The 26,473-nt window shown below is 35.8% G+C and overlaps 2 protein-coding genes across 3 annotated transcripts; both read left to right on the top strand.

The window, feature by feature from the left end:
- The first annotated feature begins 383 nt into the window (after positions 1 to 383).
- LOC128558415 (uncharacterized) lies at positions 384 to 26,473 on the top strand. Of its 2 annotated transcripts, XM_053547451.1 has the most exons (12): positions 384 to 740; positions 1,294 to 1,520; positions 1,849 to 1,992; positions 2,614 to 2,997; positions 3,040 to 3,558; positions 4,424 to 4,594; positions 8,218 to 8,343; positions 22,021 to 22,164; positions 23,047 to 23,949; positions 24,600 to 24,770; positions 25,642 to 25,767; positions 26,131 to 26,473. In XM_053547451.1, exons 2-12 carry the CDS (start codon positions 1,307 to 1,309, stop codon positions 26,280 to 26,282), a joined length of 3,054 nt encoding a protein of 1,017 aa, XP_053403426.1. In that variant the 5' UTR covers positions 384 to 740; positions 1,294 to 1,306; the 3' UTR covers positions 26,283 to 26,473. The 2 variants fall into 2 exon arrangements, with proteins under 2 accessions (XP_053403426.1, XP_053403425.1); XM_053547450.1 differs by having other exon boundaries at positions 2,614 to 3,558.
- Positions 18,495 to 21,993, top strand: LOC128558416 (monocarboxylate transporter 9-like). The gene is made up of 2 exons (XM_053547455.1): positions 18,495 to 18,721; positions 20,331 to 21,993. Exons 1-2 carry the CDS (start codon positions 18,508 to 18,510, stop codon positions 20,402 to 20,404), a joined length of 288 nt encoding a protein of 95 aa, XP_053403430.1. The 5' UTR covers positions 18,495 to 18,507; the 3' UTR covers positions 20,405 to 21,993.

The following is a 26,473-nucleotide window of genomic DNA, read 5'->3' as shown; positions in this document are numbered from 1 at the left end:
CTAAAAATAAAAAAAAAATGATGGAATATGTACTATAGATACTTGCCTTTTGTCTAATAAAACAAGTGATTATTATCGTCATCTGAGTTTATCGGCAGTTTTACTTGTTGAACGAGCAAAGTGTTCATTCAGAAAAAATCGAAACAATTATCTATTGCCATCTCACTACACCACTGATAAGCAGAGGACAAATTTCGCATGTACAAAGTTTCAAAGCTGTAGCTGTTATAGTATTTGAGAAAATGTGGACCTAAACACTTTCTGTTAGTATTATCCTTTGCTCATGTAGTTCAGTAGCTGAGTAGGATATTATCAAGATGTGGCGCGAAAACACAGGGAACAAGAGCGTTGGATTCAAAATTGAAATTTCATTTGAACTTTATATAAAAAAAATTAAAACATTTCTTCCTTCTATCACAGCATGTGACGGATACCTGTTCATAAAAATTAGGCTATTTTATACATGCCCACTTATAACTGAACTTCAAAACGCTGACGAGTACGTGGCTTGTCATAATTGGTGCACAGAGAGGGAAATAGTGATATCTTCAAACTATGGTCAATGAATTAATGTTAATGTACACAGCTGTGTTGGGATTCGTAAATGAATTAATGTTGATATAACTGACCTCAAAGTTTACTTTTTACAGCTTTGAGAAGGAAAGCATCAATATTGGAGTTGTACATGTACTCAAAACCAACCAGTGCGTCGGGCTTCTGGACAAAGATATTTAGAAATAGTAAGTTTTTTTTTTATTGTTCCCAGTATCTTGAGCGCGAAGCATGCATATCAAAAATTTGTATTTAGAAACAACTGGAGCAAAACATATTAATATTATTGTTGGAAGGTCACGGTATCTTCAGCGCAAAGTCTGAATTCGTGTTTTAACAAAGATACTCAACAGTATGGGGTAAGCTAAAAAAAACTGAAGAACAAGATTTAATTGGAAGCTCATAGTGACAGTACATTTGTATTAGCATAAGGGTATTCTAAAACTGGAAATTGGGACCTAAACATGTTTACATGCATATTTTAAAACTATTACAAAATTGTGATCCCTAGTGTATACATATATCTAAGAAAATGAACGCTTTTTCCACAGTTTGGTTTAAGGTATACAATTTGAGGTACTCGGCGCATATATTTTCAGTGTACGACAGTAAAAATATTTGTTCTTTACAATTACGAAAATGGCAGCAAGTGCTAAAGTTTTTCCGTGTATAAACATGTAACATTGCTTATCAAATTTCATTTTACACACCTTGAAAATATTTTTATGTCTTTAACTTCAGCTCCTGGCTCACTATGACTAATAAACAAAGAAAGATGAAGCCGACGGTTAGGGATAGAGGATATGCCTGGGTGATCGTAATAGCCGCATTCTTCCTTCAAGCTATCCAGGACGGTGTGCGTTTCTCGTACGGTCTTTACTTTGTCGAGTTCCTGAACGAATTCAATAAAGGCAAAGGTCAAACTGCATGGGTTGGCAGCATCATGCTTAGTGTGTTTAATCTTGCAGGTAAAGCCTCTGTTATCTAAGTTACGTTTTGTGCAATATAGTAAGTTAGAATGGTTTCACATACCATGTGTTGAAATTGATTACTTATTGCGACCATCATTGCAACCTGAAAAGTTAGTAGGCTTGCAACTGAATTATTTCAGTGAGTTATTGGGTTATTTGTGTATGGATTCCAATTTTTAAACACGTGGTTTTCTTACATTTATCGTAGATAAATAAAACGCTGGTTTATGGTTCAAAGGAAGATACATTCAAAGTAATGGGCAAACAGATATACATGATATCATAAAAATCCATACCTATGTCGTAATTTTTGTTTGATTTCCAGGTCCCATCTCGGCATACATTGTGAACAGGTTTGGATACCGAATCGGTACAATGGCAGGCTCACTTGTCACAACTGTGGCATTCTTGCTGAGTTATTTTGCACCTAATCTCTACTACCTATATTTTACTTTCGGTGCACTACAAGGTAAACAAATGTGCTATGAATATTTTGTTCAGGATGTCTAAATGTTGCTTTCGTTTGTACAATAATATTCCTTTGTACTGCAATGCCATGAAATACTTCAGGGATTTTCCACTCTTGACTCAAATTAAGTACAAAATATATTCCACTTATTATGTTGTGTCGTGCTGAATTTGTAAAATTCACAACGGTTACTGGCAAAAATCTAATAGAAAAAGCCACTTTCAAGGAATCCAGCTTCCCCAGAACAAAACCCTTCAACAGTATATGTATGACTATTAATGATAGAAATCTACATACACACAAGAAATCTACATACACACACAAAGAAAACTGGCAAAATGAAACCATAAGACAAAAGAATAAAAATAAAGAAATAAAGGAATAGGAAGGGTCAATAGCAAAACCACCCCTGGTAGTGGAAAAGACAACACATGTGTGTATTAACATGCTTTTTTCAGCTTTAATATTGATACTGTAATTCTTGTGATTTGAATATTTGCAAGTTTCAGACATATGCACGTTGCCTTATATGATAAGATATTCGAGTGGACATTAGATAGTTTTTGTTTCAAGACTTGTACCTGTGTCTGTTTGTTTGATAGGCTTGTAGTTTGATTTCAGGGTTCGGGTTTGGAATGGTGTTTTTGTCTGGATATGTTGCTACTGGGAAATATTTCAAAAAGAGAAGAGCGTTGGCTGTAGGGATTACTTTCTGTGGCGGAGGGATAGGAACATTTGTTTTCCTTCCTGTAGCACGGTTGATTATTGATACTTTTGGTTGGAGAGGATCAGTGTTTATCTTAGCTGGTGTGGCATTACATGAATGCGTGTTTGCGTCTTTATTAAGACCATTTATAGAGGAAGAAGTAGAAATAAATGAACCTGAAATAGAAAATATGAAGAATAAAAAACAATCCAAGAGAGGCAAAGAACATGGCGGGAATTCAAGGCAAGATGTAACAGAAGATAAGTTAGATGTCACACATTCAGAGCAAGCTATAACAGGTGATAAGTTAGATAGCGCACATGCAGAGCAAGCTATAACAGGTGATAAGTTAGATAGCGCACATGCAGAGCAAGCTATAACTGGTGGTAAGTTAAATATGACAGATGAAAAAGTATCAGTTGAAAATACTGAAGAAGCACAGAGTATTCCTTTGCCTGTCATTACAACTGATATTGATACCAAGACCGACAGCCCAGTTGCAAAATCAAATGATGAACATCCTAACTGTACTCCGGTGTCCGCCACAAAGAATGAAAATGACAGAGCTGTGTCAACACATGACATTGACACATCCAATAGCAAAAGCAATGAACATAATATTGAAACCATGACAAATAAAAATGACAAAACAAAAATTGACAAGTTTAAAAATGCATTCATAGAAAACGTTTTCCCAAAGGAATTGGTGACAAACAGTAATTTCATTATTCTAATGCTATCGACCGTGTTCATAGCTATACCAGAATTCGTGCCATACAGTATGTTGCCTGATTTTGCACTGACCGTCAAAAGTAGTTCATCACAGAGTGCTTGGATGCTATCAGCAGTCGGAATTGGAGGTAGGATCATGACTTTAATTTAGTATCTGTATGTCTGGCCTGCTGATGTTTGGCGACTGCAGTAAGAAAGGTGCTCGAGATATGCGGTCTGACACTCTTTACATTGAGATGGGGAAACAGGGTAACCAATCTGATCAGATCTACACTAAGAAATTGAAATTAACCCTTAGCCTGCTGGCGGCAAGTGATTCTGCCTTTGCGACCAGTGCAGACCAAGATCAGCCTGCACATCCGTGCAGTCTGATCATGGTCTGCACTGTTCGCTATTCAGTCAGTAATTTTTCAGTGAACACCCCTTTGAATAATAAGTGGTATGGCCCAAACTGAATGATGGACCGGTCCATTTTATATATTTAGCAGGGTAAGGGTTAAATGTTTATATACATCATATTCTTTTATCATGTTGAACCACTACATAGGTTTTTTTAGACTTTGTGGATGGAATGGATAATAATCATTAGCAAGTACTACTGGTAATTGTATTAACACCTCGTTTTGATCTTGACTGGTGGCAGCTGCCTCTTCTTTCTGGGGTCCATGAAGGAGTTCATGTGTCGGACAAATTACTACATGTGCCGATTTGTATACTTATTTCAAGTCTGAGCTGTAGTTTACTTGCACATATAATTCTAGTAGTAAATGGAATGGTATAGGTTTACTATATGCAGAAAAGTAGTGTCTTTATCAACCATTTGCAAACTGGCGGCTTTTGCTGTTATATACAAAATAAGTTAGCGCACTTAATATGCATCATCATCATCATCATCATCACCATCATCATTAGTGATCGCCTCACTAAATCAAAAATGGCCAAATTGTGTGCTTGTGTAATTTAAACGAATTTTAATAATAAAAATCCTTGCAGCAACTATAAGTCAAGTTGGTGCCGGATGGTTAGCAGATATGAAATGTGTCCATAATCTGAGCCTTCTGGGTGGTTGCATTCTATCAATCGGCGTGACGACAATGATTGTTGCTGTGATCCCGATGTTTGAGACGCTTATTACGTATTCAGTGCTGTTCGGCCTGTTTTCAGGCAAGTATTCTACAAATATCAATACAGTTTTTTCTTTATGTTATACAAACTAATAAATTAGACCTCACTTTCACTACTGTAAAGCAATTGAATGATTTGAAACCATACATAGCCAGTTGGTACAATCACGTCTTCTTACTAAATATAAAATAAATTTAAGGAGGTAGGTTACCTTGTTACAAGGCTAAATTCAAATTAGTTGAACCGCAGAACATTTTTGTATTTCGTGTAATATGAAGTTTTAACTGCAACAATCTCAATTTCGTTTGTCTCTGTCCCTTCAAGTCCATTTTTTATCCAGGTTTGAAGAACATGACCCTCCAAAGGTATTTCATATTGAAAGAAGAAGGAAAATACGGATATTTAACACTTTTCAGTGTATTTTAGTTTCATTGATATCCGTAGAAGTCTGCATAATTGATAATTTTACTAGTATGCACGTTATCTTTCTAATAAAAGCTTAAAATGTATATGTCGCGGGGCTCGTGTTTCCATGGTAACGCATTTTCTCTCATTTTTAAACAACTATGTATAAAAATAGGGGTTTTCGACGGCTTCAGTGCCATTCTGTTAATGACCAACATGGAATATTTGGGTAATATTATTAGCAAAATACCAAGCACTTTACATGGTACCCTATTTTTCTTAAAGTTTAAAGTAACCATGGCAACAGAGATGTTTAAAATAGCTTATATCTTGCTTTTTGTCGTAGTTTCTTATAAAAAATATTGAATAAGATTATCTTTCTAGTTAATGTAGCTATAACACATATTTTTTCTAACGTAAGTTATATTTTTGTGTTACTTGCATTTATTCAAACAAAATTCACAGCTTAGAATACTTACAGCAGTACCCCTTGTCTGGCATTTTTCATGGAAAAATCGTTTAGCATGCTGCTATTATTCTCATGGATATTGTTGAAATGAAAATAAAAAGCCGAAGCTGTGTTTCTTAAATAGACCAGTGTCAACGCTTTTGAATTTTACATTTAGATACATAGGTCACGGGCTTCGTTTCCATGGTAACATCAATTCAATTCAAGAAACCACAATTTTCTACCGAAATTTGAACAATTTTAGATCTAAGTTTTAGTATATAAGTAACAAATTATCAACGGAACCGGAAAAATAGGTATTACAAATCAAACTGCTAGATTTTATATTTGAAAATAGCTATAACAAGTAACCTTTCACCAAGCTATATTCCAAATAACATTGGTTACCATCATCCATTTTCTTACATTCCGCATAACATTTCAATTTATCTCGCCTCCTACAAGATTCTTGCATTTCTATTGGTCAACAGACGTCACGTGGAGACAGGATATATTCCATATCCTGCTAGTACATTACAGATATGAAATTTGATTAAAAACAAAATGGCTGCCGCACCGCTAGGGTAATTAAAACAAGTCAGATGATAAGCCCAAGCTATAGATATTATTTCCGAGATAAAAAAAAAATAGTGTTGTCTTGCCGCTCTTATTTTTCCTATCTAATTTAGGTTCGTGAAGTGAGTAGAAATTATATATAGAAGAACAGTAACTCTGTATGGCACGGCCGCGATTGACCTTGACCGTTGACAAGTTGATGTTGTTTTAGTAAAATCATCGAAAAGCAAAGGAATTAACGCATTTGTAAGACAGCAGTTTGTTGTAGGATCATTTAATCTACCTGCAAGATAAAGGAATTAACAGGAAACGGGACTAAAGCGGAAGTTTTAAAAGACATTTCTGACATCGTCTAATCTGATGATTTTTCGAAAGGATGGAACGTAAAAGTTTTTCAAAACCAGTTCATAACCTGTATAAATGAGCTTCTGTGTTTTGTGATTCTGTCAAAATACAGTTCATTTTTCATTTTATGGCTGGTGTTAATCAACTATAATCAAAGCATGAAAACCAGGGAAGATTTCAGGATTCCAGTCTGCACTGTAAGTAGCTTTATTATAATATAAAATCTGTGTCAATCAGTACAGCGAGAATGTTAAAGGTAGTTGGCAAGATAAAATCGTTACACTGCTTGTTGGTGACAGGATACGGGATATACGCTGTCTCGAAAATCCATATCAGGCTCGAGCTACGCTCTCGCCTGATATGGATTTCCTCAACAGCGTATATCCCGTATCCTGTCACCAACAAGCAGTGTAACTAATAATAACTACAGAAAAGAAGCGAAATATTGATTTTTATTCAGAGCAAAAGACTCATAAAAATATTTCAGCAAATAATGGTTATTTGAAAATAGTTAAAACAAAAAAATGCACAGAATTACGTACTTTCAAGATAAAAACTATTAATTTTGCGCGGTAACTGACACGTAACGTCATGACGTCAGTGACGTCATTTTAAGGCAACATTGTTTTGAAGCGTTTCTGCAGCAATCTATTCATTATTTCTGCATTATTAAACCATAAAGCATCAGACCGAAGACAGGTTCATGATTTATTTTCAGAAGAATGAATATACAAACACATTTAGTTTGTCGTAAACGTCGTCGTAAATCGTCACGTTAGCTTCCGGTTGGACATGCGCACATACAAATATGAAGGTAACCTACCTCCTTAAATGTTATATTAGTATTAACTATATAAGACATCCTGTGAAAATGCTCCAATGAAAATTGCTGTTGAGCATTTACGCTTATGCAGACATTTTACTCTATGAATAAAGCTAAATCTTGGAAATTTGCAATAAAAGCGGTCTAGATATTCTCTCAATACAACCCACTATAAAAAAGCCAAAAATGTTAACTTTCACAACCTTATTTGACTCATTATACCATATCACATCAACAAAACGGAACTGTTTCACAGCAACACACAATAACTTTCTATTTGGTGTAAACAGTCCTTTATATGCCATTAAAATGGCTTTGTATCCCAATACTAAAATTGTGATAAGAGTCCAATGTATGGGCGCTTTACATCTGGGAGAATCTTCTGGAATTGAGGCATCTTCTATCGCCCATATCGTTTACCGGCGGCGGTTATAAATAAGCTTATAAACAAAGTTACATAAATTACTCGGATGGTCAGAAAATTGACTTTAAATTTACCGTTTTCAGTCAAAACTATCTGAAGTTGTTTTTTTACATTTTCCAAAATGTACAAAGCAAACGTTATTGAAATGTTCATCAGAGTTTAACGTATATACACAGCACTTTGTAGCCATGTGATGTCAAGTTCACATGCACCGGAGAATCGTTCAGAAAACAACTTTACAGAGAATGATATATGAGCCACGCTATGACAAAACAAACATAGTGGCTTTATGACCAGCATGGATCTAGACCAGCCTACGCATCCGCGCGCAGTCTGGTCAGGATCCATGCTGTTCGCTAATGGTTTCTCTAATTGCAGTAGGCTTTGAAAGCGAACAGCATGTATCCTGACCAGACTGCGCGGATGCGCAGGCTGGTCTGGATCCATGCTGGTAGCAAAGCCACCATGGTGGTTTTCTCATTGCACGGCTAATATTTTGTTTTCAGAAAGTCAGTTGCGAATATGTCGCTTGTACCTAAGCTTATAATTAACTTTTAAACTATGCATATCGTATATTCTGTTGGTTACAAGTGATAGAAGCCGGAAAACTTTGAACAGACATGATTGTAATTTCTTTCTAGGGGCTATGTACAGCGTCCAACCGATAGTGTTGTTGGAATATATTGACGAAAAACACATGGCGACAATGCACGGGTTGACAATGTGGGTGTATGGTATATCGGGGCTTATTGGTAGCCCAGCTGCAGGTTAGTTACCATAGTAACGCAGAGTAACGAGTTAACTTTCTGTTTGATAGAGCAGCTACTACATTTGTTGCTGTTTATCTGGCTTTATATGCAATGTAATGATACACACTAATACTTTTAATGAAAGTACAAAAGAAGACAAAATCTCGACGCAGTTTTAATAAGTAACATCTTTTAGTACAGTTTCATTTCCAAACGTTTGGTATGTGTGTTGGTGGTATGGGAAGGCGGAAGTGGGTGCGGGTTTTTTCAATTATGTTTTATTATAGCTTTGAGGTCTGCTTGTATCGGTCTTGCATTTTTTATCATTGGTTTGAAATGAGTTATTAAATAAAAGTTAACATAGACTTATATTCCGACTTTGTAACAGGTTGGTTGTTTGATGTGACGGGGAAATATACAATAAGTTTTCTGGCAGCCGGGGCGTGTTTCGTGGTCAGCGGAAGTGTCAATTTTCTTGTCTTGGTTACAAGACGTAGCAGGGAAGCCAGACAACTGAAGAAGCTGATAACGGAAACATGAAAGACTGCTGTCTGTGATCAGTGCATGGATCGTTAAAACGTGCAGCAAACTAAGACAGACCATTAAGGTTTTTACATCTTTGATCTTAGGCACTGGATAATGTGTACAAGTCAACACATCTGAGCAACAGGACTACTGTGTGACTATGAAATGTCTATAGATTATTGCAAAGTTAAGGATTGTAGTTGGATCAAATGTATTGTGGCATTAAACATTTAATGGTTAAGGACCACATATCAAGTCAATGTTTCAAGATATATATTGCCCATCCGTAAATCATGCCGTCTACAGATCAATAGTAAATTTTGCTGGGCTGAAGTCACAACTTATACAGCCAAAATTATTTTGATATCATGTTGTAAATGCTTATCGAATGACTTGACAGTCAATGCTCAAAATGCTATAGGTTTACTCTTCTAGAATGGCTAATGGCAAGTGCCGTTGTTGTACATTCTTTTTGTTGGGTCAAACGTCAAACCAAAACGCTAAATTGTCATATGGTAACTTTACAGCTTTTTATGGTATGCCCTCTGAAACGGCGGGTATCTGGGAAGAAGTCCCCCACTCACTTCCCTCCCATCATCACTTTTCTCAATAGACCGACCTTTCATCTCATCTCCCTTCGTAAGGGGGAGTGTGTGTGTGTGGGGGGGGGGGGGGGGGGGGGGCCTCCGTGAGCGAGTGGTTCAGGTCGCTGACTTAGTATCTCTTGTCCCTCATCGATGTGGGTTTTAGCCTCACTCGGGGCCAATAAGTTCCTCATGTGTGGAATCCATCCAGCTGGCTTAGGGAAGATCGGGTTCTACCCAGATGCCAGCTTGTGATGAAATTATGCACGAAGGGGCACCTACGGTCTTCCTCCACCGTAAGGACTGGAAAGTCGCCATATAACCTATAACTCAACAAAACCCTTTTTCATCACTCTCTCTTCCCTAGCATCCTGACAAAGGACCCATCTATAAAAATGGACTGTGGCATAAAAAAGTGACTGTGACCACATACACGTGTCAAAGGCACGCCCAGTTGTAGGCACGAGAAACTGAAGGATACATTTTGCTAACCTGCCTGAGCCCTTATTAAGTAATAATTCAGTTTTTCCAAGGGTATATAGCTTCTGTGACTGTGCATCGGCCGAGTTAACGTCAGTTTGTTTTCAACTTTTTTTCCTAAAGAATTCAAAATTGTTTAGTACAGAAAATATGATGCTGAATATCTGAAATTCTTTTTTGAAGTGATCTATCATTCATTTTTCAATAATTTAAAAAACACTGAAGCGTTCCTAGTCCAAATAATAGAACGGTTTGGAACTGCGTGATAACTTTTGATTACCGTTGTCTCTGTCATCACTGTCATTGACATCCCTAAGAGGGATGAAATCTATGAAATATCAGATCCTAAAATAAGTCATCCCGATAAGCCAAATGAGTAAGGCTAAAGCGTTCCAAAACAATTGTATATATTACACTTTGTTATTCTGTCACATTTACTAGTGGTTCTCGAGAATTTTTGGTGACTTTCTTCGCAAACATCTTCAACAGCCTGTTACCAATCGTTCAACATCAGATGACATTCTTGGCCTAAAGAATCTTTCACATAGCAATGATAGTGTACGGTCTCTTCCAGGATATCCATTTTCGTTATGCAGACGATGTAATACAATCTTCTTTTTTATTTTTTCATTTTGTTGGGTTTAACGTCGCACCGACACAATTATAGGTCATATGGCGACTTTCCAGCTTTGATGGGAGAGGAAAACCCCAGTTGTCCATTCGTGCACCATTTTATCACGAGCGGGCACCTGGGTAGAACCACCGCCATCTCGTAAGCCAGCTGGATGGCTTCCTCACATGAAGAATTCATTGCTCCGAGTGAGACTCAAACCCACACCGAGGAGGGGCTAGTGATTTGAAGTCAGCGACCATAAACACTCGGCCACGGAGGCCCCTACAGTCTTCTTGTAGATTGCTGATAATGTTAATTGTAATCTCTCTATACAAAATTCCTCTAATGATCCTGAATCCATTAAAATGTTTTTTCATTAAGTAGTCGTCTTTAGTAAAAACTTGATGTTAGGCATTCTTTTATCCATGACCGCTCTTACATTTCCAATTTCACTGTCGTATTCCCCTCATTTCTATTTGTGCCGTTGCCTGTCATGGACTATCAGTCGCTGCAATAATGTTGTCGGATACAGCTGGAAGAATCACTATATAAGTTTCTACATGAACTACTGCACATATCAATTTTTATTGTATCCTTGTTCATTTTGATGTAATCACCGTCTGTATCTCTGATATTCTCCTGAGGATATCTTGACATAGCATCTGCGTCTACTTTCCTTAAACCAGGCGGATAAATTAAAGAGAAGTCATAACAGCAAGCGCTGATACCCATCTATGGCCAGTTGCGTCTAATTTAGCTATTGTTAAAACGTGAGTGAGTGGATTATTATCTGTGTAGACATCAAATTCATTTCCAGTAAGGTAGTCTCTGAACTTCTTTACATTTTCAATTTTTTGTGGATCAGTTTCAATGCCAAATTCACTCATTATGTTTCCCAATAATCTAACTTTTTTCTGTATAAAATAACAATTGTCTGGTGATAACTTTAAATTGCATTCTTGAAGTCTTGTCTAGCTATATAGTCTTTCGAGATGTTGTTGGAAGTTTTCAGAAAAAATCAAATCATCTAAATACATCACACAGTTCTTCATGTTGTAGTCTCCCAAACATTCTTCTATTAACCTTTGGTTCGTAGCTTGTCTGTTACCAAGACCAAATGGCATTTTTTTTTCAAACTGGTAAAACCTAATGTTCCTACTGTGAAAGCTGTACGCTCTTTGTATTTCTCTTCTAAGAAGTTTTGGTGATAGCCTGATTTCATATCGATGACGCTGAACAATTTACTACCTTGTAGACAGTCAAACACCTCTTAAGTTCTTAGTAAAGCATATGCTTCTCGGACCGTTTTGTTGTTCGACATTCCATAAACGATACACATACGAAGTTTCCGATTTCTCTTCCTTACATATTGGAGGCCCATGGTGACTTTGATTTTGTAATTACACCACTAGCTAATAATTGCTGTAAGTGGGCTCACACTTCATCTATCATCGAAGGAGGTATGCGCCTATGTCTCTGTATGAATGATGTATCATTTGTCAAGTCAATGCGATGTTTTATCTTATCACAGTTACCTATGTCTGTATCTGTCTTTGAAAAAATATCAATGTGTTTCTCTAGTAATCCAAATATTTCTTCACATTTTAGTTCACCTAATTTCGACTCTATATGGACGTGTTCCAGAATTTTCTCTTTTCTCTGATTTTTAGTTTTTTTTGAAACACTGACTCCTCAATAATGACCGTAGTTCACACAAAATTGCTTTCAGTGAAACTGTAATGCCATTTGTGTTCAAATTTGAAATATTGACTTTTCCCTTCATTATTCTTGTAGGCGTACTGTATCACGGGTGGGGTATTGTCTACAAACTCTGGAAATGAACTGTCTTCTGTCTCTTGCAGTATAGCACATGTCGGATGAAAATTGATTTCCTTGTTTGATTCAGCAGATCTTACTATCGCTATTCGGTCTTCATTTCTCTTTAACTCTCTTTGTATAAACATCAGAAGGTCAAGTAACAAGGATTGTGTGAACTTGCCTTTTGAAGAAAAAGTTCTCCGAAGTTATTCTTGCAGTTTGTTAAGAACTCATGTATGATGTTAGTTCCAATTAGAACAGGAGTTTTCACACTGTAGCTTGTTTCCGGAGTGATCAGGAATAAACAATTCAGTTGTCTAGATTGTGGGATTCCTTCTGTACTAAGTGATGCTCTCACATATCCCAAGTATGGTAATGAACTCCCGTTAGTGCATTCTTTTTTTGAGAATTTCGTTCAATGGTCTAATTGTAGTATTATTCATTGTTGGCCATAAAATGATTTACTCATGCTGCTAATGCAAGACCCAGAATCAAGCCAAACAGATGTTTCATACGTAACCATTGATTCAAATTTCAGCTTCTGTTGACGTGCCAACTAACTTTTGCTCTGGTCTGTTTGGATCTGTCTCGGGTTGTACAGTAACACTAACCTTTTGGGCAGAATTTCATGATGTGTCCTCTTCTATTGCAGTTAAAGCACTTAGGCTGAAAACCTTGTCCTGCAGATGGTCTAGATGGGTAATATTCTAGTCTGTAATTGGTGTTGTTTTTCTTGTAATAATGTTGTCTGTAGTATCTATTTGGTGGACATGCTCATATTGTTTATTACTATGTTGTATATCTATCTTTTCCTGTTCTAGTGTCTGTATTCTTTAATTTAATGAGTAATTATTTTGGCTCTCCAAGTTCTATCTGATCTTCATATAAGTTACTGGTAAAACAATGTGGTCTCTCTTCAGTTTGGATACTTAATATGTCTCCCTCTATTTTTCTCACTTCCATTTTGAATTTGTCAAAGTTCTCCACTGTTTCATACTTATTTGTCACTGCTAGTTTCAGGGGATATTTAAGTCCCTTTTACACAACACTTTCCAAAATTATCTCTTGACTGCACTTAAATATGTTCATTTCAAAAATCTTGCGAATAGTTCTACAACTCTACCTAAATAACCAAAAATCTTCATTTGGTAACTGTACACAAGATATACCGCAGTCAACTTAATCACTTATTCAATCAGCTTTCATCAGCACCATGGTCATCAAATATTTCAATTCATTTTTCGTAAATTCAAACGTCTTTATTTCACATTAATTGTTGGTCAGCCCATTTATTTAAAGAATCTCTGTCACAAATTTAGGCATTTCTATCTCTCAATCACTAGTTATTACAATTCTTTCTAAGTATATGTCTCTCACTATTTCATTCAACTATTTCTTATTTCAATTTCTGTATTTAAAATCTTTATCTGCAAACAAAGTATTTCTATACTTGTTCAAATGTTCAGCTTCAACCAATTTTATTTCCAACCAGTCCTTAACTTCAATTCAAATGTCAATCCACTCACTATAAAATTTCAATTGCCAAAAACAATTCAATGCTCCTAACTTCAGATCTTCGGAATTGTTTGAAGATAATTCAATCACGTCACAACTTTTCACTCTCTGTACAACATGTACCATCAACTAATATCTGTCAAACAATCTCTCTTGTATATCCTATTCTTCACCTGAGTTTCTCAGTATAAGAATAGATTAAAATCAATTTCAAAAATTTACTTTTCGAATTCAAAATTTCAACACGCAGTCTGAATTCAATAATAATTATCTTCACATTGTTACATTATTTTATTCAATTAATACCACATCATACACATTATATTCTGTTCGATTCATTTCAAAGTTTGAACAAAGTCAAAGTCTTTCTTTGGCTTTAATTTCAAACACAGTATTCAAGTATGTCACTTCAATTAATTCAATATGCTGTTTCAAGTTTTAATTCAATTTTAACCTTGAAGTGTCACTTTATGACTAAATTCAGTTATTTCAAATTTCAATGCTAATAAGTCATTTATGATTTTAAAGAACAACAACAACAACTATTCACATATTTTTCAAGGTCTATGTGAATTCCAATTGTAAAATCTTTGCGGTGAAAATTTAGCGACTGAATGACCACCGTATACCAAAATGCTATTTCAACCAAATTTAAATTGGTTGAACTTATTTTATATTTCCACGTATTTTCCATAGTGACAAACTTATCATTGTATTCTTGAGCTCAAATGTCTATATAATTTGTGAAATCTATCTGAATCACAGCTATACATCAATTTTAGACAGTACTTCCAATTTTTTAACTATAAAATTTTTATTTTACAGACCAAACCTGTGATTTTTATTTTTTTCAATTATTTTTAATTTGCCTCGAAAATAAAAAGAAACAAGTTTTATTTTATTTTCATACACCATTTTGTAGGAAAATATCATTGAATTTCTGTCTTCTTACCGTACACTTTGGCCGACGTCTGTACACCGACAAAATAACCTCGGCCTTCTGTCCGTACACTTGTCAAATTTTAAAACGAGTATCTTTTTAAAGAAATATACAGTTTTCAGGGAACTGGTTGATACACGTTTTGTCTGTGTGCATAGTCTATGTGTACTTCATAAACTGGATGAAATCGTGCAAGAACGGTGTGGAAAATCGAAAAGCTGAGCCTCTCCTCGCTTAAATTTATTTTCGTGTTTTGTTGCATTCAAGGGCAAAGTCTAGAAAAGGTAATGGTATACAGTCGATGGAAGACAAATATCAGTGCCGTGTTATGCGATAAAAAAACTCCATGTAAAGGAAATATTAACAGACCCATCATTAAACAAACATGGAGCCTACCTTGTCTCAGTATCCATGTCCGCCATCTTGCATTCTTCTAGCCATACATCAGGTCACGTTACAGCATACAGTGTGATAGGAATGGATTGAAACTTCACACACTTGTTATCTGTCATGATCTGACATGCACTTATCAGGTCCCAAAACTCTACTTTGCTTTTATTGTTTCCCAAAATATTGGCCCTTTTTCGACTTAGAAGTTTTTGGTAGAATTTTTATATGCAAGCTTGTATCTCAGTATCCACTAATGTGAAAGGATTAAAACTTCACATACTTGTTTACTGTCATGATATGTCATGCATTGCAAAGGTTCAATAACTCTACTTTGCATTTTACAAATTTAATTATGCCCCTTTTTCAACTAAGCAGTTTTTGGTTATTTTTCATATGTAAGCTGGTATCTCAGTATTCTATAATGGGAAAGGATTGAAACTTCACACTTGTCCACCGTTTTAAGCTGATAAGCACTGTGCAGGATCGATAACCCTGTTTTGCATTTTTTCAAAATTGTCCTCCTTTTTCGACTTTTGTATTCATTCAATTGTCAATGCTGTTGAATAGTCAAGCGTTGGTGTCCTCCGACAGTTTTTGTTGATAATTTAAAATTTGAGGTAGTGTCAGATTGCAGGTAAAAGAGGAAAATGTATCAGAAATCAATACATTGTAAACACTTCAAACGAGCCCAAACCCTGTCACCAAACGTTTCGTCTTTATATATGACTATATGTAGTGATTTTAAACACTATTACTAAAACAGACTTTTCATCACGGCACTGACACAATCATTCTGTGAAATATAAAAGCATACCCCATTTACAGAAAAAAACAACAACACCAGCACATTGACATGGTTAAATATTCCGCCATGTTGTTACAGCGAAATATTTCACTAACCTCAACTTTACAGTATACAGTTGCACGTCAACCGCTCTACAAAGATATTTGGTCAAACTGTACTGTAAATGGTGAGATGTATATTGGTGTTGAAAAAATGCTCCTCGCTCAGCTTATCATACAGCTTTACCTTATGTAGTGCAAATAGTGATGGCAGTACGAGAAGAATGTTAAAATAAGGCTGTGATTGGTTTTGTATACATCAACTCAAAAGTCTAGTTTTTACAGCTTTTAGGAGGAAATTAGCGCATCGAGCTTCTGGACAAAGATACTAAATGATAGTAAGTCATATTTTGATCACTGTGTCTTGAGCGCGAAATATGAAATTCAAAATCCATTTTGTACTTAGAAACAACTAGAGCATGATATAACGTGCAGTATTCTAAAACGCGGAACAAGCCTTAGATATACCGGTATGTTTACATCCATGATCACCGCGTCCAATCGTTACTTTGAAAACCCGGATCAGTAACACACGTTAAGCGCTTTGATTTATTTTGGAAGACAAATAGCAACGAGCAATTCCGCAGAGCATATCTTCCACATGCCGTCTTTTTACACTTATTTCTAAATACCTCAAAAAGACAATTTACTTGATCAAAATTACCAAATGATAATAGGTAAGGGTAGATTTCTCGGAAGCACAGGCCACCAAAAACACAGCCACAGAGCCAAGCATTTGCAAAGTAGGACCACAACAAAAAGAAGTTGTAATGGAACTTTATTGCAGACGGTTTGCTTCAAACATCTAAAAAGTACGTACTAATTTATGCCAAATATAGGTTGAGGGGAAGGAAGTGGTAAGGGGTAAAATTAAACCGCTCAATGACATCGGACATTATGCTAGGGGTTTTGCACAAATTTCAATGACATTTCATGACTTAAAAAGCTGATAAATTTATATAATGACTTCAAATACTAATAAATAAGTAATATACCTATCAAACTGTTACAAAAAATAGTTCTATTTCATATTCGTTGTCTTGAAATTCGAACAGTATCTGACTGAGGGTCATATGTTTTGAAAAATGTAAAATGTGTAATTTTAGTGAAATAAGCATATGCATTTAAGGATGTCTATTATAAAGTGTTAAAATAAGTTTCAGATTTGTTAGTGAATTGATGTTAATTCTGCGTGTGTGTGTGGGAGGGTGAGGGGTGGGGGGGGTCAGTTTTAGTTCTGAAGGCACAAGGGTCAGCTCAGGAGTTGGTGTCGGGTGTAGTTCTGTTAGAGTTGAGGATGTTGGATCCAGTGGTTCTTTGGTTCAAATTAAAGCAAAGGTTGTTCTTAAAAGCATTCTAGGTGTGCAATAAGTGTGGCCTACAAAGAGTAAAAGGCATTTGCACCACAGTGGAACTGTTCCCTTAGAAGGTCGTCTATATGTCTTTGTCATGTTTAGGTTGAAGACACATACATCTAGTTGTATATGTCTAAGCAACTTGCTTGATTCATAACTTGCGACAGACGCAGTTGTCAAAATCCAGACGACTCTCAGTCGACGTACTTAGATTGCCAAGATGCAGCAGACCTGACTGAAAAATTCATAAGATATACTTATCAGGATCAGTCTGCTTTCAAGCTTGATCTTCTATGTCCACTTTTTATTAACTTTAGTGATTTCTATGTTTGAAATATTTACAAAAAGACATAAAGCTGTTGATATGTAAGGTTTACGAAACACATGCAATAAGTGTCAAAATATTTTATGTACAATTCTTTTGCTGACACCCTGTATGTAGGTTTTTTCTCGATTCAGAACACTTTCCCCCTGTGCGCAAGTTCCATTTTTGCAGCATACATATATGATAATGGTTTACAAGGGCATTGAAATATTTTGTAGCGTCACTGGGGGGAAAGATGTTTTAAACGTAGAAATGATAAGTGTTCTTATTTCAAAACAAATGAGAATGAAAAATGTCTACAAGTCATCATTTTTTTAACAAACTTGTAAAATGTAGTCAAATATATCAAGGAATGGTCTTTAACTATCTATACTATGCTATTTCAGAAGTCTAGCCTTAGGTCAGTTTTTACTTTATTGGATTGGCACTTTGAATAGGAAAATGTCCGAGGTCCTTTGATACGGGATCGTTACTGATCCGGTTTCTCAAAGTAACGATTGGACGTGGTGATACGTATTATTTGAAAAGAAAGATGCATACATACGCCCAAGCAAAAATAGAAGTAACTGAACGAGATTTTTACTGTTTGAAACCAAGAAGTTTATTATATTTTCAGGTACCGGGCGCATGTATTATCAGTAAACAAAATAAAAGTTATTTTATTTTTAAAGCGACGAAAGTATAAGCAAGTACCCAAGTATTTCCTTGTTTGAACACGTAACATTGATAGTCAGTTGCTTTTGCTGAACTTGAAAATATCTTATATGTTTATTAACTTCAGTTCCTCCTTCACTATGACAAATAAACAAAGAAAGATGAAGCCAACGGTTAGGGATAGAGGATATGCCTGGGTTATCGTAGTAGCCGCTTTCTTGCTTCAAGCTATCAATGGTGGTGTGCGTTTCTCGTATGGTCTTTACTTTGTTGAGTTCCTGAACGAATTCAATAAAGGCAAAGGTCAAACGGCTTGGGTTGGCAGCATCATGCAAAGCGTCTTTAATCTTGAAGGTAAATGACGTTGATGTTAGTATGTGCATAATAGTCAGAGAGTTATTAACGCACAGCATTTTGAAACTGGTCACTAGTTTTAAGCTCATCTGTCACGAAGCTTTGTGATCGCACTTCGTCCGTCCGTCTTCCGTCCGTCCACAATTTCTTATTAACACAATAGAGACCACATTTTGTGATCAATTTTAATTAAACTTGCACACAACTTGTATTGGCATAATATTTCGTTTCCATTCGAAAACAGGCCTGATCCGATAATGGGTTCCAGAGTTATACCCGCTTAAAGGGCCAAAATGTGCTAATTTCGGCTTGTGAACACGATAGAGACCACGTTTTGCAGTTGAGTTAATTAAACTTGCACTCAACTTGTATTGTAGTATCTCACTTCCTTTCGAAAACTGGCTAGATCCCATAATGGTTTCTAGAGTTATGGCCCCTTAAAGGGCCGAAAAATGCTATTTTTGGCTTGTGATTACGATAGAGAACACGTTTTGCAATAGATTTTAATTAAATTTGCACACAACCCGTATTGGCATAATGCCTTGATTCCTTTCGAAAATTTGCCAGTTGCCATCATAGGTTCTAGAGTAATGACCTCATAAAGGGCAGAAAATTGCTAGTTTTGCAGTGCCGTCATATAGAGACATTATTTATAATTTCATTTGATGCAAACTTGAAAAATATCTTTAAGAACAATTGATTTTGGATTCCATGATAAATCCGGCAGATCCAATCGTAGTTTCAGGAGTTACAGTCCCTGATTGACCCCTGAAATATCCAAAATTTGTTAATTTTACTTTGTGAACACGAAAGAAGTGACAATTAACATTGGATTTTGACTATACTTACAACTTAAGTCACAATAGCATCTCGGTTCCTTTCCAAAACAAGCAAGATTCCGTCATGGGTTCTAGAGTTTCTGCCTATAAAAAACGAAAAATTTCTATATCGGCCCTTTCAGCCATGATAGAGGGTTCTTTTATTTTTTGATTTGAAATCAAAGAATCAGCTTGTTTACACTATAAATGGCACATTCTTTATTCCATCGTCATAAAACATGGCCTGAATGTTTGTTATCATAAGGTTTGTGACGATTTTTAATCTGGGTCACGTGGGGTCAAAAAATAGCTTAAGACCACTTGGTGAAGTCAAAGGAAAAGCTTGTGTACGCTCTAGACGCCGATTTTTTTCTCCAATCTTCCCCTAAACTTTTTTGGAATGTTTGATTTCATGAATTCTTAGACATGTTAGAATCTGGATTATGTGGGGTAAACAATTAGGTCACTAGGTCAAATTAAAGAAAATGCCTGTGTGCACTCAAGAGGCAAAATTTTGGTCCAACCTTGATGAAAATTGATCAGAATATTTGTCCCGATGAAATCACTAGGTAAAACATGTTTACACTGTTATGTTGTGTTACTCAGGTGAGCAACCTAGGGCCATCTTGTTTAACATCTTCAGTCGAAAAAAACTTACAGTCGAAATTTTCAGTGAGTTATTGAGTTATTCTTGTAAATATAAAAGATCTGGCAGCAACGTAAGTACGTATAAATTTCCTGTGCAGTTATATTATGTAATAGCTTTGTTTCCAGTCTGTTGGTATTTTCAGGTGCTTCTGTTCAACAAGTCGAAAGTGGTCTCTGCATGTCGAGGATTCCATCAGGAATGAGGTGTCGGGAGTGATTAATATATATTGTGAACTTGCTTCAAAATCGACCTAAAATTAGTATTAACTAAATCGGCACCGTCAGAAACTAATTTAAAAACGGCTTTGTATTTAGGCAGGAGCAGTAATAATAATGAAATGCTCATGTGAACAGACCCCATGTAACGTAAAAACAACACTAGCCAATGCTAAGTGACTTAATCGCTGGTTTAATTTGTTTTTATTTGTTTTTGTTGGGTTTAACGTCGCACAGGCACAATTATAGGTCATGTGGCGATCTTCCAGATTTGATGGTGGAGGAAGACCCCAGGTGCCCGTTTGTGTATTATTTCATCAAGAACGGGCACTTGTGTAGAACCAACGACCTTCCGCAAGCCAGCTGGATGGCTTCCTCACATGAAGATTTCAACGCCCCGAGTGAACTCAAGTCAGCAACCTTAAAGGCCTAGATCCACTACTATATAACTCCCTCCCCCTCCCCCTCCCCAATCCTATAAACAACTCCTATCTTGTCTGCTGCTTATCAACGATTATGTAACAGTTACTGATAAGAGGGCAATTAGTTAAGCAGGGGTCCCAACTAGACAATGAAGATGTGTGCAGTGGAGTTAAAAGAAATTAATTTTCCTTCAGTGAGTGTGGAATAATAATAATGATTGTTATTATTTTGATATTATATATGTAATAATAATTATTATTTTAATGTTATATTAATGATGATAATAATAACGATAATTATTATTATTTTATAATTTTATAATATTACAAATAAAACTAATAAAAGATACAGTAATATTATTGAAAATAATATTGATAATAAAACACAGGTATATTGAAAACTCAATGAGTTCCTCGTGCTGACAAACAATATTTACCGATATCATAATTATTATGAAAACGGTCATCCTTCCAATATATTTATATAGAATACTTACAAAAAGATTGGGAAAATGATTTTCTCGTATCCATGCAATCACCATTATTTGAATATAATATCACTGAGTAAAATCAAATTATTGTGTTCAATCTATACTGAATTTTCAATTCCAGTAAGTTGCCAAAAGTGTACTTTTTCTGCTTTACTTTGTAATACTGAAATCCACATTTGGTTTTCAATTTCACACAAATGTTATTTACAGTATTCTGCAAGCTTTAGATAATTGAAAGTAACATTTTCTAAAATATCAAAATTCACTGGACAGACTTTGAAAAAATAAAAACTTGCTTATTTCCTAAAGTTTATTATTTGATTATTGTGTTTGATCAACAAATATTTTTCTTTATATAGAAATGGCAAAAAATAGGTATAACTTTAACATTTATCAATATTTATAGAATAAATCACACTGTTTCCCCATCTCATTAATAGATACACTTGTATGATAGACTGTCTCTCCAATAAACAATTACCTTTGTTTATTAGAACCATACTGTGATGGTCATTAGCCCCCAACTGTGCTGGTGAAGACAGAAATCCCTTGGCCCACTGCCAAGATTTAGGCATTTACCCACTCGGCCCCAGAGGCCCCTGGTTTAATTTGGGGATTGAACGAAGACACACTCAAAGGTTATAAACAAATGTAAACTGGTGTACATACCATTCCTGAAGCGATTACTTATGTTTGATTTTCAGGTCCCATCTCGGCATACATTGTGAACAGGTTTGGATACCGAACTGGTACAATGGCAGGTTCACTTATCACAACTGTAGCATTTCTGCTGAGTTATTTTGCACCTAATCTCTACTACCTATATTTTACTTTCGGTGCACTACAAGGTAAACAAATGTGTTATGAATATTTTGTTCTGGGTGTCTAAATGTTGCTTTCGTCTGTTAATACTTTACAATAACATTTCTTTGTACTGCAATGCAATGAAATACCTGCGGGATTTTCTACTCTTGACTCAGAAAAAGGACCAATATTCCATTTATTATGTTGTGTCGTACTGATTTTGCATAAATCACAATGGTTACGGAAAAAACTCTAATAGAAAAAGCCACTGATCTTTCCAGGAATCCAGCTTCCCAAAGCCAAAACCCTACAGCAGTATATGTTTGTTTGTTTGTTTTGGGTTTAACGCCATTTTTCAACAGTATTTCAGTCATGTAACGGCGGGCAGTTAACCTAACCAGCTTTCCTGGATTCTGTACCAGTACAAACCTGTTCTCCGTAAGTAACTGCCAACTTCCCCACATGAATCAGAGGTGGAGGACTAATGATTCAGATACAATGTCGTTTATCAAATAGTCACGTAGACCAACGCTCTTACCTACAGCAGTATACCGTATGTATGATTGTAATAATAATCTTAATAATGAGCATACATATATAAAGAAAACTGGCAAAATGAAAAAATAAGACAACAAGAATACAAACAAAGAAATAAGGCACATTCGTAAATATTGGGATACCGTCTTGCGAAGGTCAGTGGCAAAACCACCCCTGGAAGTGGAGAAAGCTATACATGTGAATATAAACTTTTTTTCAGTTTTGATATGGATATTGTAATGTTTGTTAATATAATATTTGCAAGTTTCAGACATGTGCTCGTTGCCTCATACGTTAAGATACTACTATTTGAGTGGACATTAAATAGTTTTTGTTTCAAGACTTGTACATGTGTCAGTTTGTTTGATAGGTTTGTTCTTTGATTTCAGGGTTTGGGTTTGGAATGGTGTTTCTGTCTGGATATGTCGCTACTGTGAAATATTTCAAAAAGAGGAGGGCGTTGGCTGTAGGGATTACTTTCTGTGGCGGAGGGATAGGAACATTTGTTTTCCTTCCTGTCGCACAATTGATAATTGATACCTTTGGTTGGAGAGGGTCTATGTTTATTTTAGCTGGCGTGACCTTACATGAATGCGTATTTGCATCTTTATTAAGACCATTTATAGAGGAAGAAGTAGAAATAAATGAACCTGAAATAGAAAATTTGAAGAATAACAAACAATCCAAGACAGGCAATGAACATGGCGAGAATTCAAGGCAAGATATAACGGAATATCAGTTAGATGTCAAACATTCAGAACAAGGCATAACGGGTGATAAGTTAGATAGCTTACATTCAGAGCAAGCTATAACTGGTGGTAAGTTAGCTATAACAGATGGTAAAGTATCAGTTGAAAATACTGAAGAAGCACAGAGTATACCTGTGCCTGTCATTACAACTGTTATAGATACCAAGACCGGCAATCCAGTTGCAAGATCAGATGATAAGCATCCTAACTGTACTCCGGTGTCCGTCGCAACGACTGAAAATGACAGATCTGCGTCAACACATGACATAGACACGTCCAACAGCGAGAGCAATAAATATAATATTGAGTCCATGACAAATAAAAATGACAAAACAAAAAATGGCAGGTTTAAGATTGCATACATAGAAAAAGTTTTCCCCAAAAAATTGGTGACAAACAGTAATTTTATTATTCTAATGTTATCGACCGTGTTCATAGCTATACCAGAATTCGTACCTTACAGTATGTTGCCTGATTTTGCACTGACCGTCAAATGTAGTTCATCACAGAGTGCTTGGATGCTGTCAGCAGTCGGAATCGGAGGTAGGATCATGACTTTAATTTAGTATTTGTATGTTTAGTCTGTTGATGTTTCGCAACTGTGGTAAGAACGATGCTCGAGATATGCGAACTGACGCTCTTTAAATTGCGTTTGGGAAACGGGGTAACTGATCTGATCAGATCTATACTAAATGTTTCTATACATCATTTTCTTCAATCATGTTGAACTGCTACACAGGTTTTTTTTTAGACTTTTTGGATGGAATGGATAGTAATTATTTGCAAGTAATACTTGTGACTAGTATGCTGGTAATTGTATTCACGTCTCGTTTTGATCTTGAATGGTGACAGCTGTCTCTTCTTTGTGTGGTCCATGAAGCAGTTCATGTGTTGGACAAATTGCTACATGTACTTTGTATACTTACTTCAAGTCTGCGCTGTAATTTACTTGCACATATAATCCTGGTAGTAAATTGAAAACTATATAGGTTTACTCTATATAGGACAGTAGCGTCTTGATCAACCATTCGCCAACAGACGGCCGTTGCTGCTATATACAAAATAAGTGAGCGCACTTGATATTCATCATCATCATCATCATCATTAATTAATGATCGCCTCACTGAATCTAAATTGGTCAAAGTGTGTGCTTGTGCAATTTAAATGAATTTTGATAATAAAAATCTTTGTAGGAGCCATAAGTCAAATTTGTGCCGGATGGTTAGCAGATATGAAATGTGTCCATAATCTGAGTCTTCTGGGTGGTTGCATTCTATCAATCGGCGTAATGACAATGATTGTTGCTGTGATCCCGATGTTTGAGACGCTTATTACGTATTCAGTGCTGTACGGCCTGTTTTCAGGCAAGTATGCTATTAATATCAATACGGTTTTTTTTCTTTATTTCTCATATAAACTTATACATCTTGAGACCATATTTTTCATTACTGTAAAGCAATTGAATGATTTGAAACCATATATATAGCCAGTTGGTACATCACGTCTTCTTACTAAATATAAAATGAATTGAAATGTTATTTCCACAAATATTATTTTTTACAGCCTTATGTGACTGATTATACCGTATCTCATCAACAGCCTGTACCGCTTCACAACAACACTGAGTAGTAACTTCCTATTTGATGTAAAAAAAAATCCTTTGTATGCCATTAAATGTGAAATGTGGATTCCAGCTCCTCCAACTGAAATACTAACACTGGGATAAGAGTCCAATGCATGGGTGCTTTACATCTGGGACCCTCAAAACCAGAGAAACTTCTGGAATAGAAGCGTCTTCTGTATCCTGCACTACCCTCCAACTAACATTATTACCTGCCTTCTATCGCCCATATCGTTTACCGGCGGCGGTTATAAATAAGCATATAAACAAAGTTACATTTATTACTATGATGGTCAGAAAATTGACTTTGAATTTACCGTTTTCAGTCGAAACTGTCTGAAGTATTTTTACGATATTTTCCAAAATGTACAAAGCAAATGTTATGTCTAAGGTTTCGACTGAAATGCTCATCAGATTTTTAATACATGTACACAGCACTGTTAAGTACGCATGCACTGGAGGATCGTCCAGAAAACAACTTTACAGAGATCTATTTGTTTTCAAAAAGTCCGTTGTACCAAAGTCTATGATTAACATTTAAACTATGCATATAGTATATTCAGTTGGTTACAAAAATGTGATAAAAGCGGGAAATGATTGTAATATCTTTCTAGGGGCTATGTACTGCGTCCAACCTATTGTATTATTGGAATATATTGATGAAAAACACATGGCGACCATTCAAGGGTTGACAATGTGGGTATATGGTATATCGGGGCTTATTGGTAGCCCAGCTGCAGGTTAGTTACCATAGTAACGCAGAGTAGCGAGTTCAATTTCTGTTTGATAGAGATGCTATTACATTTGTTGCTGTTTATCAGGCTTTATATGCAATGTAGTGATACACACTAATACTTTTAATGAAAGTACAAAAATAAGTAGACTAGAGCTTTTATGAGAGCAGTTGTAAAAAAGTAGCGTCTTTTCGTACTATTTCATAATATTGATTTCAGTATTCCTTCCCATCCCTAACTTTTTATTTGTTCATATGCTGGTGGGGTTGGTTATGGTCTTCTTGTATCGGTCTTGTATTTTTTATTATTTGTTTGAAATGACTTATTTGATAAAAGTAAATACTGATTAATATTCCGACTTTGTAACAGGTTGGTTATTTGATGCGACGGGGAAGTATACATTAAGTTTTCTGGCGGCCGGAGCATGTTTCGCTGTCAGCGGATGTATCAACTTTCTTGTCTTGGTTACAAGACGTAGCAGGGAAGCCAGAAAACTGAAGAAGCTGAAAACGGAAATATGAAAGACGGCTGTCTGTGATCAGTACATGAATCGTGAAAACCGTGCAGCAAACTAAGATATACCATTAAGGCCTTCACATCTTTGATCTTAGGCACTGGAAAATGTATGCAACACTGCCGTGTGGCTATGAAATGTCTATAAATTATTGCAATGTTAAGAATTGTAGTCGGATTAAATGTATTGCGGCATTAA

The sequence above is a fragment of the Mercenaria mercenaria genome, chromosome 7, assembly GCF_021730395.1.
Source record: "Mercenaria mercenaria strain notata chromosome 7, MADL_Memer_1, whole genome shotgun sequence".
Classification (NCBI taxonomy): domain Eukaryota; kingdom Metazoa; phylum Mollusca; class Bivalvia; order Venerida; family Veneridae; genus Mercenaria; species Mercenaria mercenaria.
Note: the sequence above shows the minus strand (reverse complement) of the source record. Positions and strands in the feature narration are given on the sequence as shown.

Bases quoted from the DNA above. Each gene is read 5' to 3' on its own strand.
- LOC128558415 (XM_053547450.1), top strand. From the start codon at position 1,307: ATGACTAATAAACAAAGAAAGATGAAGCCGACGGTTAGGGATAGAGGA. The intron at 1,993-2,613 runs GTAAACAAATGT...GTTTGATTTCAG, and splicing joins TACTTTCGGTGCACTACAAG to GGTTCGGGTTTGGAATGGTG. The intron at 3,559-4,423 runs GTAGGATCATGA...AAATCCTTGCAG, and splicing joins ATCAGCAGTCGGAATTGGAG to CAACTATAAGTCAAGTTGGT.
- LOC128558416 (XM_053547455.1), top strand. From the start codon at position 18,508: ATGACAAATAAACAAAGAAAGATGAAGCCAACGGTTAGGGATAGAGGA. The intron at 18,722-20,330 runs GTAAATGACGTT...TGGTATTTTCAG, and splicing joins AAGCGTCTTTAATCTTGAAG to GTGCTTCTGTTCAACAAGTC.